Below are 13,961 nucleotides of genomic sequence, written 5' to 3' on the forward strand. Positions count from 1 at the left end.
TCATTATAAAACATATCATATATATTATTCTGAAATGGACCAATCTGCACAATGACTACTTTCACTGTCGCTACTTTCACTATATTTTGATGAGAATACTTTTCTACTTTCACTTGAGTAACATTTTGAATGCAGGACTTTTACTGTAACAGAGTATTCCTTCACTCTGGTACTTCTACTTTTACTCAAGTACAAGATCTGAGTACGTTTTCCACCTCTACAGCACTGCATTGTACCATATTAGCAAATACTGTGAGTTATTATGTGTACAATGTAAATAGTAACTGAGAGATATTCACCTCTGAAATGTATTGGAGTAGAAGTATAAAGGTGAATTAAATGGAAATACGTAACTCAAGTCAATTACAAATATCTCAAAAAAGTACTTAAGCACAATACTTGAGTAAATGTACTTAGTTACTTTCCACATCGTTACATTAAGACTTTCAATGTAAGATTTCAGAACATCAGGTTTTAATACTCGGTAAAGTAACATGAGTAAAAGAAAACAGTTGTTTGATTCCCAGCAGCCTACTGTTAGAGCCCAGCCCTTCAACTGGCCTGTCTTCTTCTAGAAAATCAATAAAAAACCAAATGGCCTTTGCTGCCCTCTGCACACTCCCTCCTAACGCTACACATCATCGCTGGCTATTTATATAATTGGTGTCAACACAACACTGATGCCATGGCAATGCTGCTCCACCTCAAGTGCACCATCATGAAGAACGCCTGTTTCCCTGAACATACGATCACAGAGGCTCAGAAAGCCACTGTTAATAATTCATCTTCAAATAATGATTAACAGATGGAAACTGGTCATAAAATCAAACGCACCTCCCCAACAGCAGTGAGCTTTCCATGCACCACATCACAAATCATTCGATATGAAGGAAACGTTTGCCAATTGCTATAAAAATATGTCAGCTCATTGTGAAAGGAAATCGTTTTGTATAGAGTATATACAAGCAAATGAAAAGTATTATAACACGCTAATATCTAGTTTAAAGTTAGATAATGATCTTGATAACATCTGATCATTCTTTTTACACTTCGGCAGCGATAGGCTATTGACATTTTGGTTTGACATGTACTGTATCGCCATAATATTTCAAATGACATCCAGTCATAAAGGCAACAATCCTTGCTCAACAGAACACAACAAATAATGGTCTTAGTAATTAATGAAATAGAATCACAGCACAGAAGAGGGGTATTGGATTTCAGTGTTGTCCAGCAGAGTTCCCAGCTGTGGTGAATGAGGTTTTTTTTTTTTTATTTGGTCATGAAAAACACTAAAAGGACAAAAGAAAGAGTTCCCTTTCATCTTTCCAAAAAACTAATAATGTTTTCGTTCAGTGTTGTGGGGCACCACAGCCAACACTGGTAAGATAAAGGAGATGGTGGGAGATTTAAGCGCCCACAGAACACACCCTAAACCTGTCACCGGCAAGTGTGTTGACGTGGAAACTTTGCAGGACCAAAGTACCTGGGATGAGACCTGGACAACAACCAGGACTGGGATTAAAGAAATGGGCGTTTTAGAAGGTTTGCTCCTTTACTGGTACTGAAGGGTGGTGTTAGGTCATTACAGAGGGCCCGGTGTACGCTGTAATAAAGCCCAAACACACACCATCCGGTTGTCTTGTCCCATCATTAAAGGTTTCCTATCATGCTATTTTTAGGCATAACTTATGGGTCTCAGATATATAAAAATATATAAAAACATGTCTACAAAGTGCACTTTGCATGATAGGTCCCCTTTAAATAGAGACACGGCATTGGACAGTATCAACATATTTGACCCAGCAATCATCTTATAACTGTGTATCACAAAAACAAAGAAAATTATATATTTTTTGATTTGATTGAATATTTTTGTAATGGTTCACTTGTAGTGTATGTTATGTTTAATATTCTTAAGTAACATTATTTGACCACTGCTTGTCTTTTTCTAGAAACTCATTATAAAGTGCAGAATGGCTCTTGCTGCCCTCTGCTGACAAAGAGCAAAGATGCCGGGTGAAATCTGAACCCAGACACCCATTCTGTGTTATTTGGACATTTCGCTTCTGTACTTCGACAAATACATATACATTTTAGGAGACTAGAAAAAATAGTGAATTAATAGATGAGAAAATCTACATCAATAAATCAGAAAACTCTTCTGATGGCACAACATGACTGAAATTGTGCTTCGCCTTTTTTCCTGATATTTTATCCATTAATAAAAGGAACATAATCCGGAGTTCAATTAGTTCTGTAAAACATTTTTGGGTTTCAGCCCTATCATTTAAGAAGAAATCAGCCAAAGTTGTTGATGCATCAGTGTTTATTGTTGTCTTAACAAAAGCAGCTAAAAAAAAGACAACATTTACATTTAAATCATGAACTATCAATACCAAGTATTAAAGAAAACACATTTTAAACTGCCTATTTGCGCTGTAAGAGTTTCAGAGGTACCATAAATGGGTTGAGGGGCGGACAGAGTCCCGTTAAGTCCAGATCCCCTGATTGGCCGGTGGCGTTATTGCTCCCTGATGATTGGCTCTCAGCTTCCTCTGGCTGCAGTCTCTTTTCTCCACTGTCCGTGACATCACTGCTGTCAGCTGACCCAGCGGCGTTCTGCTCTCCGTTTGTTCTGGTGCCGTCTGTCTGAACACAGAGTCCCCCCTTCAGCTCTTTCAACATTTCTCTGGCCATCTTAGAGTCAGCGGTGGAGGAGAGAAATCGGTACACCTGAAGACAGGAAGACGAGGGCTGTCAGGTTGTTTTTCTAACCAGCTGTGACATGATAGCGTGCACCCGAGTTGTGAATACAACATTTTTTAAAGGGAACAAAGTTTAACAATAAAGATCCACAAACTGAAAACTAATGAAAGGGTTAATGACCTGCAAACTGGACAACACCACGATAGCCACCTGTCAATCACAATTTTACCAAAGCATTGGTTCTTCATTGTCTATTGTGCTCTAAATAGGACAATACATTCCAAAAGGATCATGTTGTATTGAAAAACAATAGTCAATGAGACCATAAACTCGTCAGGAAAATGCTTAATGAGGGAATAAATCATGTGACAGTTAATGTAATTATCTCATAGACTTCTATTAAATCGGCTTACATTTTCCGACCTGGGGGTTTCTAATTGACCAAAACCTTTGCAAGTTTGGTACGCACCAGAGTAGGGCTGCACGATTTGGGGAAATAATGTAATTGCGATTTTTCTGACAGATATTGCAATTCGATTTGCGATATTTGTTTTTAAGCGGCCCAACGGAAGTTTATTGTAAAATGCGGCCATAACTCCGGCTAGGAAGGTCGTATCAACGTGCTCCCGTCTCTAGCACCCCCGCAGTCCGAGCTACGAGTAAAATAACTAAACTTACATGAAACTTCCGTTGGGTTGCTTTAAAGTCAAGCTTCAGTTTAAGACTCACCCTGTAATAGAAACATGTGATGGAGTGTGAAGCTGACCGTTGAGCGGCCCAGACCAAGCAAGGAGGCAGAGGCAGAACGTCCAAAAATATAACCCGACGTGGGCATTTATTAAAATCCTGGGCACAAAGTTCACAGCCTCAATCTTGCTGTTCTCCTTCCACCCATCCTGCAGCCACAAAGATCTCAAAAACACTACCAGCCTCCCAACAGACAGGGAAACAGAGCCTAAATACACACACTAATCAGCACAACAAGACACAGGTGAGGGGGGGAGGAGACAACACAGGACACCAGGTGCACACAATTACCCGGCCTGAAGCAGTCAGTCCATAGTGACGAAGTTACCTTCGTCACATGGAGCATTACTGACCTGACTCAGATGCTTTGTTTCACCAAACCATCTAGGAGAGCTCCATTGGAAGCCATTTGGAAAGGGCAGGCACTTTCAAAAATACTTGGCAGGTGATTGGATCAATCTGTCTATCACCTTCTATCATGGTAGGGCTGAACGATTAATCGATTTGAAATCTGAAATTATGCGATTATCAAATCGCAAAGCCTGCCATTTAAAAGAAAATGTTGTTGTTCTTCTTGTGTGTCAGTCATCCACACCAATCAGAAGTGCTGTGCTCCACATGTACCAGCCATTGTTAACCAATCAGAAGTGGCCCATGATAGAAGGTGATTGACAGATTGATCCAATCACCTGCCAAGTATTTTTGAAAGTGCCTGCCCTTTCCAAATGGCTTCCAATGGAGCTTTAGATGGTTTGGTGAAAGCATCTGAGTCAGGTCAGTACTGCTCCATCACATGTTTCTATTACAGGGAGAATCTGAAACTGAAGCTTGACTTTAAAGCAACCCAACGGAAGTTTCATGTAAGTTTAGTTATTTCACTCGTAGCTCGGGCTGCGGGGGTGCTAGAGACGGGAGCACGTTGATACGACCTTCCTAGCCGGAGTTATGGCCGCATTTTACAATAAACTTCCGTTGGGTCGCTTAAAAACAAATATCGCAAATCGAATCGCAATATCTGTCAGAAAAATCGCAATTAGATTTTGTCCCAAAATCGTACAGCCCTAAATCATGGGCCACTTCTGATTGGTTAACGATGGCTGGTACATGTGGAGCACAGCACTTCTGATTGGTGTGGATGACTGACACACAAGAAGAAGAAAAATTGTTTAAAAATAAATAAATAAATAAAAGTTTTTAAAAAAAATGGCTGGCTTTGCGATTTGATAATCGCATCATTTCAAATCGCGATTTCGATTTAAAATCTATTAATCGTTCAGCCCTACGCCAGAGCTGCATAGGTTTATACTGTACAACACCACTTTATTTATGAGGGGATACCATCTTCAAAATTATTTTAAATCAAGTGGTGTCCTATTTTCTGCCGTTTGTGTGTCAATATAACTAATTTCCGACAAGACAAGGGCCCAGTGCTTACCATCAGGGTTTGGAATGATGTAAACAGGACTGGGACATTACATGGCAACATATCACAGTTCCAGAAACGGCAAACACGTTTTTACTGCCTGATTTGAACTTCTTCCTAGTTATTTTTGTCAAAAGTTCACCATTAAAGGGTTTATGAATTAATGACATGCGTTTATTAGCCTGTGCTTCCTCTGATTTCATGTGTTTTTGTTCCGTCATAAATCATAATGTTATTGTTTCTGTGAACGTTTATTACGCCATGTGTCATCCTTTGTTTACCTTTTTACTACATTTTTTCCCCTACTGTAGTCTCTGAGCTTGCAGACATGTGAACTTACGAGAAGAATGCATAAAGAGCTCAAATGATCTTGTTATATCAAATCAGCTGCTGCTTCTCCATCAAAACATGGAGAGAAGACAGAGAAAAAGTATTAATACTTCAAACTATTAGAGTGCCCTGACCTCTAGAGGCCAATCAGGTGCACAACATGAATTTAGGGCCAATAAGACCCCCAACCAAATAAGTGGTTTGCAGCGTGTTGTACCTGGAGCAGATGTTTCTTCAGTTTGCTGCAGTCCAGCAGGGGCAGCTCCTCAGGAAGAGACATCAACAGGTCCAACACTATCGCACTCTCTGGAGGACCAAATAACCTGAGATTAGATCATGTGATGCAGTGGGGGGGAGATGTGGTGCTCCTAAGAACAACAGGAACACCTGCACAAACATGGACAGTCAGGTATTATTGTGGCCAATACATTACTGTGCTACACATGGGATGGTATTGTAGAGGTCAGAATGGCTTTTGCAACACAAATAATCCTAAAAAAATTCAGAAGCAAGGTTTATTAAGTTGTGAATTTGCACTTTATTATTTTATTCTGAATCTAAGTTTGAAGGTCAATCGTAAATCTTAAAATAAGTATTTAAATGTGCACTGTGAAGTTTCAGGGAAAGGGGGATTTGTTTACATTTTACATACAGTGCTTTTGTTGTTAATTGTTATGTTGTTGTGTGTTAGGCAACATTTGCACAGTATAATGGTTAATGGTTAATAATTCTGATTCCTTCACCTCATAAGACTCATGAGGGCCCCCACTGATCAGGTGTTTTTTGTGGAGTGAAAATGTATAAATGTAAATACATTTCCAATCATCGAAAAATAAATAAATAAAGTCATATACCGTAATCATTTGGAAAAATACCGTGATATGAGTTTTTTGTCTTCCTGCCCAGCCCTATCTTAACAGTTCATAAATAATGCTGCAACTTGAATACACCCGTTAGATATTTTCTTCATAATCAAAGAGCTGTTAATGGCTCCACTAACATTGTTTCCAGCGGACTGCAGATGATTGGTTGATATATCTGCCGTATTTTAGACGTCACCAATCAGAGGACTTTGGACTCACCCATAGCCGTGAGGGTACAGCTCTCGCCGGGGCTGTTGATGATACTCAGGTAGTGATAGATCCTCTCAAAGTGCACCACGCTCTGCGCGCCCACAGAGGGAGTGCACTTGAGGGCTAATTTGCTGGTTAGCTTGGAGTGGAATTGCCGCACGGGGGTGGAGGAGGAAGCCCCCGAGGATGGTGCAGGACTGGGGGCTGGAGCTCGGTTGGTGGGAGACGTGTGAGGACTGGATGAGGGGGACTCTGACGACGAGGTGGTGGTGGTGGTGGGGGGTCGCTCTGAGGGCTGCTGGGTGATAAAGAGATATTGATACTAAATTAGGAATGTTTTTTGTTACAGCAGCATGTTAAAGGTCCCATGTCATGCTTTTCCGGTTATTACCCATCCCCTTGTGTGTTATGTAGCTTCTGCATGTAAACGGTCTGCAGAGTCACAAACCCTCAAAGTACACCCTGTAGCGAGTAAAACTCTAACACAGAAAATACCTGTCTATGCTGCCCCAGAACGCCTCGTTGGAGATTTATTTTCAATTATAATCTTCCGACACCGACACACACACACACACACACACACACACACACACACACACACACACACACACAACACCAACCACCCAACACACACACACCACCCAACACACACACACACAACACATCACACACACACACACACACACACACACACACACACACACACACACACACACACACACACACACACACACACACACACACACACACACACCACACACACACACACACTACACACCACACACACACACACCACACCACACACCACACACACACACACACACACACACACACACCACACACACACACCACACACCCACATCACACACACACACACACAACACACACAACACACACACACACACACACACACACACACACACACACACACACACACACACACACACCCTCCCTGAGACGGCGGGATGCGGCGAGGCTGTGAGTCGGTGAGTGAGGGATGGTTTCGCTGTGTCTCGGTGTCTCGCAGACGGCCACTGGGCTCATAGGGAGGGGGGGGCAGGAGCTCCAACAAGCCGTTTAGGACAGAGAGTGAATACACATACTATACAGAGATGCTGGATGAGAAACCAATGAGATTTTGGAAAATTGCACAATATAAATCTATTTTAGTAGACCTCAACAATGGCAAAAAAAACAAGGCATTGCACATCATTTGAAAATAAAGTTGACCGACCGCAGACTGAGAGGTGGGGGGGGGAGCAGGTGAGGCTCCAGCTGCAGTAGAGAGCGGTCGTGGGGTCACTCCTCGGCTCATGGCTGCTACTGGACTCTTCAGTGCTCTGATTGGACGGGCTGTGTTGGTTCTGAACTTCTCAACTAAGAGAGGAAAAAAATCACAAAATGAAAAAAACTGTAATATGCCCTATCATCAGTGACATGAAGGAAATTAGCAATGCATCCTTACGGTTCATTAATTATAACCATCTAGTGCAGGGGAGTCAAATTCATTTGAGTTCAGGGGCCACATACAGCCACATTTGGTCTCAAGTGGGCCGGACCAGTACATAAATAATAGCTTAATAACCTATAAGTTCAGTTTACATTTAATAAATTATCTTTTAACAAAATACCATGAACAACCTGAAGTTTCTTATAAAAATAAGTGCATTTTTCCTCCGCTCGCATCTCCTGTGGGCGGGACTAAGACACGAGGATAGGAGTCGAGGAGGGGAGTCGAGGAGGGGAGTCGAGGGAGGGAAATCGAGAAATGAGAAAGGGCCCTGGTATCAATATTTGTTGTCCGTCAAGTGTTAGTAAATGTGTCTACATAGAGAAGCTGGAGGTCCGTACCTTTGACTGGCTGATGGGGAACTGGCCTCAGAGGGACGGTGCATCCTACAGGGGGGGGTCTGTAGACCTGGGGGGGGTTGGAGTACCTCAGGGTGTTAGGCTCTGTGGAGCACACTGTGAGCATCTGAGGAACAGAGGAACAGAGGGAGAGGACGATGGTGAGAGACACAATCAGTTCAGACCAGCAGGTAGAGACAGGTTGGATTCGTCACGTCAATATCTAGCACTTCTACTCCTCTCTTTCAAAGGGATCTCTTGAACATTTTTGTCCATGTTGTTTTTCCGTTTTTTCTCTTTTTGTTGTTGTTGTTTTTTATTCATTGTTCTTTATCCTTGAGACTGGACTTCTGTTTCCTTTAATTCAATGTGCTTTAATTGTTCTCTTTTGTTATTATATCTGAATCATAGTTTAGATTTTATAAAAATCTTAATGCAAGCATTTTTGATTTCTTATAGTCTTTTATCAATGCATTTGTGTTGTTTTCATTTAGTTTACTCGTGCTTTTATATTGCAAAAATAATGTTCTTTGTGTACACGGAATGTTATGTAATGTAAAGTGTTTTTGAAAACAAAATATTGAAAAAATAAATACTGTATATATGTTTGCAGTACCTGAGAGAAAGCATCTGAAACGGTTTCTTCCTGGGCTCCAGCCACCAGAGAGGCCATGCGTGTCCACTCCTCGATGGGCTTCCTGCCCTTCTCCTCCTGCATCTTCTTCTTCAGTTCTAAGGTGGCAAAGGAGATCACCTGGCTCTTCAGAAGTTCCACCATAGTGCTGATCTGAAACAATGACAAACCACACGTCTTTACATTAGAGCTACTCTGCAGTGTTTACTGCTCAGGGGTTGAAAAAGTATTCAGACCTTTTATTTGAGTTAAAGAACCAATACCACTCTTTAAAAATACAACATTTCTAATAAAAGTACTGCATCAAGAATGGTAAAAGTATTTAAGTGCGATTAGAAACATTTAACAAGCTGGAGCTGTGGAATATTTTTTTTAACGCTTTTAGCAGAATTGCTGCCAATTCATGATTTTAGTTACTTAAATATAGTGTTGGATGGTTTATTTATCTATTTGTATAATTGTAATTTTACTGAATTGGTAGGGATTTAATTATCATTCAAGATTTCAACATGACACCAAAAATGTAATTAAAAAAAAGAATTAAAGAAATAAAACCAAATAATGAACATACATTAAAGGTCCCATGTCATGGCCATTTCTACTGATCATAATTCCATTGTTGAGGTCTACTAGAATAGATTTACATTGTTCAATGTTCCAAAATCACATTGGTTTCTCATCCAGCATCTCTGTATAGTATGTGTATTCACTCTCTGTCCTAAACGGCTTGATGGAGCTCCTGCCGGCTGCCCCCCCTCCCTGTGAGCCCAGTGGCCGTCTGCGAGACAACGAGACACAGCGAAACCCAGACCGAAACCACCTCGAGCACACACACTCACCCGCAGCTTGGCTGCGAGTCTATTAATCTATATCAAACAATCATATTTTAAACGTTTTTGCTAAATATTGTGTGTCAAAATCCTAATTTTAACCTGTAAAATAAATGTAATGGAGTAAAAAGTACAATATTTGCTTCCAAAATGTAGTCGAGTAGAAGTATAAAGAAGAATGAAATTGAAATAATCTAGTAAATAACAAGTAACTCAAATGTGTATTTTAGAACAGTACTTGAGAACATGTACTTAGTTACTACCCTCAGGGGCGCCGTAAAGGGGGTGAAAAGTTAGGACGATTCTAAGGGCCCGTGACTGACAGGGGCCCAAACTATTTTAGAACATTAAGAAAAAAAAATGTAAGTAACCTTTCATCATTCATCAATAATTAACAGTAATAGAACGTTATATTGATAATGTACTCACTAAACTTACGATTCATTTAACTTATTTTCTTCCAAAAGTTAATTATCCAAAGCCTCTGTACTAGGGATGTTAAGATTCACCGATTCGCATCGATACACCAGCATAAACGTTCAAGATGCGAGTGCACCGGTTGAAAGAGTGCACATCGGCTACAGTTTGGGTTGAACTCGCGATGTATCGATTGTAGCGCCTTTGCATCGGTAAAAAAACGATTTATTCATATAATATCCTCTCATCCTGTCAACGCTCAGCAGAGACGATCTTTGATCTTTGCTTTGTGCTATGGAGGCCGAGAGTCTCAGTTATCAACACACATGAAGTCGAGGAGAAAGAGAAACACAGCGCAACGAAAAATACCTACAAATCAAACGTTTGGCAATACTTCAGATTTTTCAAGAAAGACGGACAACTTGAAAAATCGCTCGCAAATTGTAAACGATGCCATGCCGCTTTAAAGTACACAAGTAGTACAAGGAACTTAGCGACGCACATAAAGAAGCGACATGGGGTCTGCGGCTGAAAAGAGAAACCTGAAAGTTAGACATATGAGTTCAATCACTCAGAGAGGTGTTCTGTCAGAGAGAGGTGTTTAGTTTACAGCAGCCTGTGACTGCCAATAATAGTTTAAATGTCTTCCTTACTGTAAGCAGTTATGAAATACCTGTTTGTGAAAGGTTATTTGTATTCTTTATTGTTCATAGAGAAACCAGTGCTTTCTGCTCACTGGTGAGTTAGCCTCTGGATGAGTGTTAAGCACATCAGGCTGGCAGCTGTATGGGCATTGATCTATGGTAGCTGGTATTTGCACATTGTTAATCATAGGCAATGCATCCTTAAATTATTTAACTGTGAGGTGTTATAACATTGAACTGTACTCTGGAGAGTTTTTTAAGGTAAAAAAGAAACAGCATGATGGGATGTGCAGTACTAGTAGAGAGAACCAAATATGTAACGCACTTTTTCGTTAATTTATGATTTGCTGCATATAAGGAATAAAACAAAAATCCTCTGTCGTACCATATTGAAGTATCATTATTTTTGGCATCGTGTTGAATCGCATCGTATCGCATAATGTTGAATCAAATCGTATCGAACTGTATCGCAACAGGGGTGAATCGTATCATATCGCATCGCCTGGTGTTTCAAATGTATCGTTAATGTATCGTATCGAGATGCGCATCACATCGGCCTCAGTGATGGAGATGCACATCCCTACTCTGTACACCCCCTTCTATTTACATGTTTGGTCTTGCCTCCAAACGCGGTGCGGCACCAGACATGGTACTGTGTGTACCATGTCTCAATGACTAACTGATGCGGCTTTCACACCAGCGCTTTTCCCTTTCTAGCTCCGAGCGGGAGCTTTTCTGGTTCAGCTCCGGTTTCCCTTTTCTGCTCCCGCTCTGTTCACACCGCCCAGAGCTGCCGCTGCTGCGTCATGACGTCACCGTTTACGTGCCTGCTTCATAAAATCCAAACCACGCGGAAATCCCTCACATCGACAACAACAACAATGACCGATTGTATTGAAGCGCTGTTCGCTTTGGTTATCCTCTTACGAAACGAAATGGAAGGCATCGGACGACTTTACAAGGGACGACTTTACTTGGAACTTTACAAACATCACACGCAAGCATTTTGTTGTTGTTCAGGAGGCTGATCCCGCCCATGCCCCTGCCCCCGCCTCGACGTAAGAGAGACGTAAGCGACGCCGCCTCTTAGCTCCGAAGCTCTTGCCTCTAGACCAACAATTTTTTGGAGCTGGAAGTGAACCGGATTCCGGAGCTAAGAGGCGGTGTGCACAGGAAAAACCGGTACTTTTCAGGCTCCAGCTCCGAGCCGGAGCTGAAAACGCATTGGTGTGAAAGGGGCAAAAGTCAGGCTTTCAAAAAAGAAAAGAAAGGAGAGAAGTTTTTCAAGAGAAAAGGTGAGTGTGGTCCATGAGTGGTGGAAATTAGACTGTTAGCTAAGCGTAGTCCATTGTAAATAATAATTGTAATGACATAAAGTACTGTTAATATCTTCACAGAAAATTCAGAGGTTTATCATTTCACTGTTCTTTTAGCTGACATTTAATAAATGCAGGTACATTTTTAGCAGCTATTCATACTAAATCAGTTGTCCCTCCCCCTGGTGCCAGGACCAACAGATCCATCTCTAGGCTCAGCAGCCCTGGCTGAAGTCGAATAGTCCATTGAGCTTAGGAACCTTCCTAACGGAGTGAAATGACACGGAAGTCCCTCAGTGGCAGCCATGATAAGTGCCGTTCAAATTCTCTAGATGAAAGGAAAGGAGGTTTCAAACTTCCTTTATAACCTCCTTTAGCTTAGGAACCTGCACCAGCTTGTCTCCCAACTGAAGGAGGTGAGTAGCATTGTGTTGAATGCCATGCCACTTAACATATCTGAAGGGAGACTGGAATACAACATATATATATATATATCAAAACAAAAAGCTAACATCTCATATAATTTCAATTATACATTTCAAACACAGTAATTTTCCACATATTTAGGTTATATTTATTTGGATTTATGCATTCGTGTTGAGAATGTTCCATTCAAAAATGTTATTATTAAAAATGCATTTACACCATAAAAGATGACTATTGATCTATTGTCAGGAATGTTAAGTCTTATATCAAATAGTGAATTATACTGCAGCAGAATGTTGCACGTCTGCACAGTGTTGTATTTTCACAGCTCAGTGTCAGTAAATATTGTGCTGTTAGTATTGGACTACAAGATAGATGGAAGCCTGTACAGGTAGAGTTATTTAAAGCATAAATGAGTCGGTTGGGTTCTGGAGGTGTGGTTACAGGAATTGTGCTTGGTTGGCGTGGCCTGTGCCTGGTGGTGGGGCCCATCAGTCTATGGGCCCAATGTGATATATTTTCATGGGGCCCAAAATCCCTGGCGGCGCCCCTGACTACCCTATACTCAGATGGCATATTGCTGAATGTATAGGTTTTGAAACGTACCTCTGAAATGGAGCGGGTGCGGACATGTTTTCTCAGGAATTCACAGTCAATGTCTTCGTTGACGTTGTTGGTCTTGCCGAGTTCCGTCAGGGCGTTCAGGAGCTTCTTCTGCTCGAGCCGCTGCCAGGTACCGGACCCTTTCCGTGGAGCCGATGGTGGTTCAATACTCAGATTCTTTTTGTTGCGTTTACGAGGAGGAGGCTTCATCTCAAATGACGTCAAAGATACAACCTAAACTGCCCCTGGCTGGCTCGTCCCGTGAAAACTGGAGTAGTTTTTGTACCGTTACTCACTGGACATAAAACTAAATGTTACCTTAAACTGAATTTATAACACGTGCCTTTACTGTTTTCTCTCACAACGACAACAAAACGTCTTCTGATCGGTTCCGGTGCAATATTTTCACAGTAAAACGTCATCCGCAATTCAGATCCCTAGACCACATTTATCTTAAACAAAATATGTTGCAACATGATGTTGACATTGAAACGCTCCTAGGACTTTTAACGGTTTTTTCCCTGGCTTGTGACCTTTTATTCAAATGGATAATTAATAAAAAACGATGTTAGTTTTCTTAAACTTTCGTTCAAGGCAGAGGAAAGAAAATTGAAAATGGAATTGCTCTTTTTAAATGCAAATGTAATAATTCCCCTCAATAGAAAGAACCTCGAATCGATAATCAACATGTTCAAATAAAAGTGAACTGTCAAATTAATTTCTCATTTTAATTTGAAAGCAATGAGACTAACTGTTTCCGGGTTCCTCAATCCGTTGTGGGAATAATTCGCCCTGAACTTTTACTCACAGGTATTGTTTTATATGTGTCTTCTATTTAATACAGTATGTTGTATTGCTTCCTTTACAGGCCCCGTCGGGGGATTCTTCTTCTTCTTCTTCTTCTTCTTCTTCTTCTTCTTCTTCTTCTTCTTCTTCTTCTTCTTCTTCTTCTTCTTCTTCT

General features: G+C 41.0%; 1 protein-coding gene across 2 annotated transcripts; it reads right to left on the reverse strand.

The window, feature by feature from the left end:
* Positions 1-2,311: 2,311 nt before the first annotated feature.
* snapc2 (small nuclear RNA activating complex, polypeptide 2) lies at positions 2,312-13,869 on the reverse strand. Of its 2 annotated transcripts, none has more exons than XM_034210618.1 (7): positions 13,004-13,869; positions 8,747-8,917; positions 8,134-8,257; positions 7,517-7,659; positions 6,292-6,580; positions 5,427-5,515; positions 2,312-2,736 (listed from the first exon to the last, which is right to left on the reverse strand). In XM_034210618.1, exons 1-7 carry the CDS (start codon positions 13,208-13,210, stop codon positions 2,431-2,433), a joined length of 1,329 nt encoding a protein of 442 aa, XP_034066509.1. In that variant the 5' UTR covers positions 13,211-13,869; the 3' UTR covers positions 2,312-2,430. The 2 variants fall into 2 exon arrangements, with proteins under 2 accessions (XP_034066509.1, XP_034066510.1); XM_034210619.1 differs by having other exon boundaries at positions 6,292-6,577; positions 13,004-13,867.
* Between the last annotated feature and the right edge of the window lie 92 nt (positions 13,870-13,961).

This window comes from Gymnodraco acuticeps, unplaced genomic scaffold (genome assembly GCF_902827175.1).
Source record: "Gymnodraco acuticeps unplaced genomic scaffold, fGymAcu1.1, whole genome shotgun sequence".
Lineage (NCBI taxonomy): Eukaryota > Metazoa > Chordata > Actinopteri > Perciformes > Bathydraconidae > Gymnodraco > Gymnodraco acuticeps.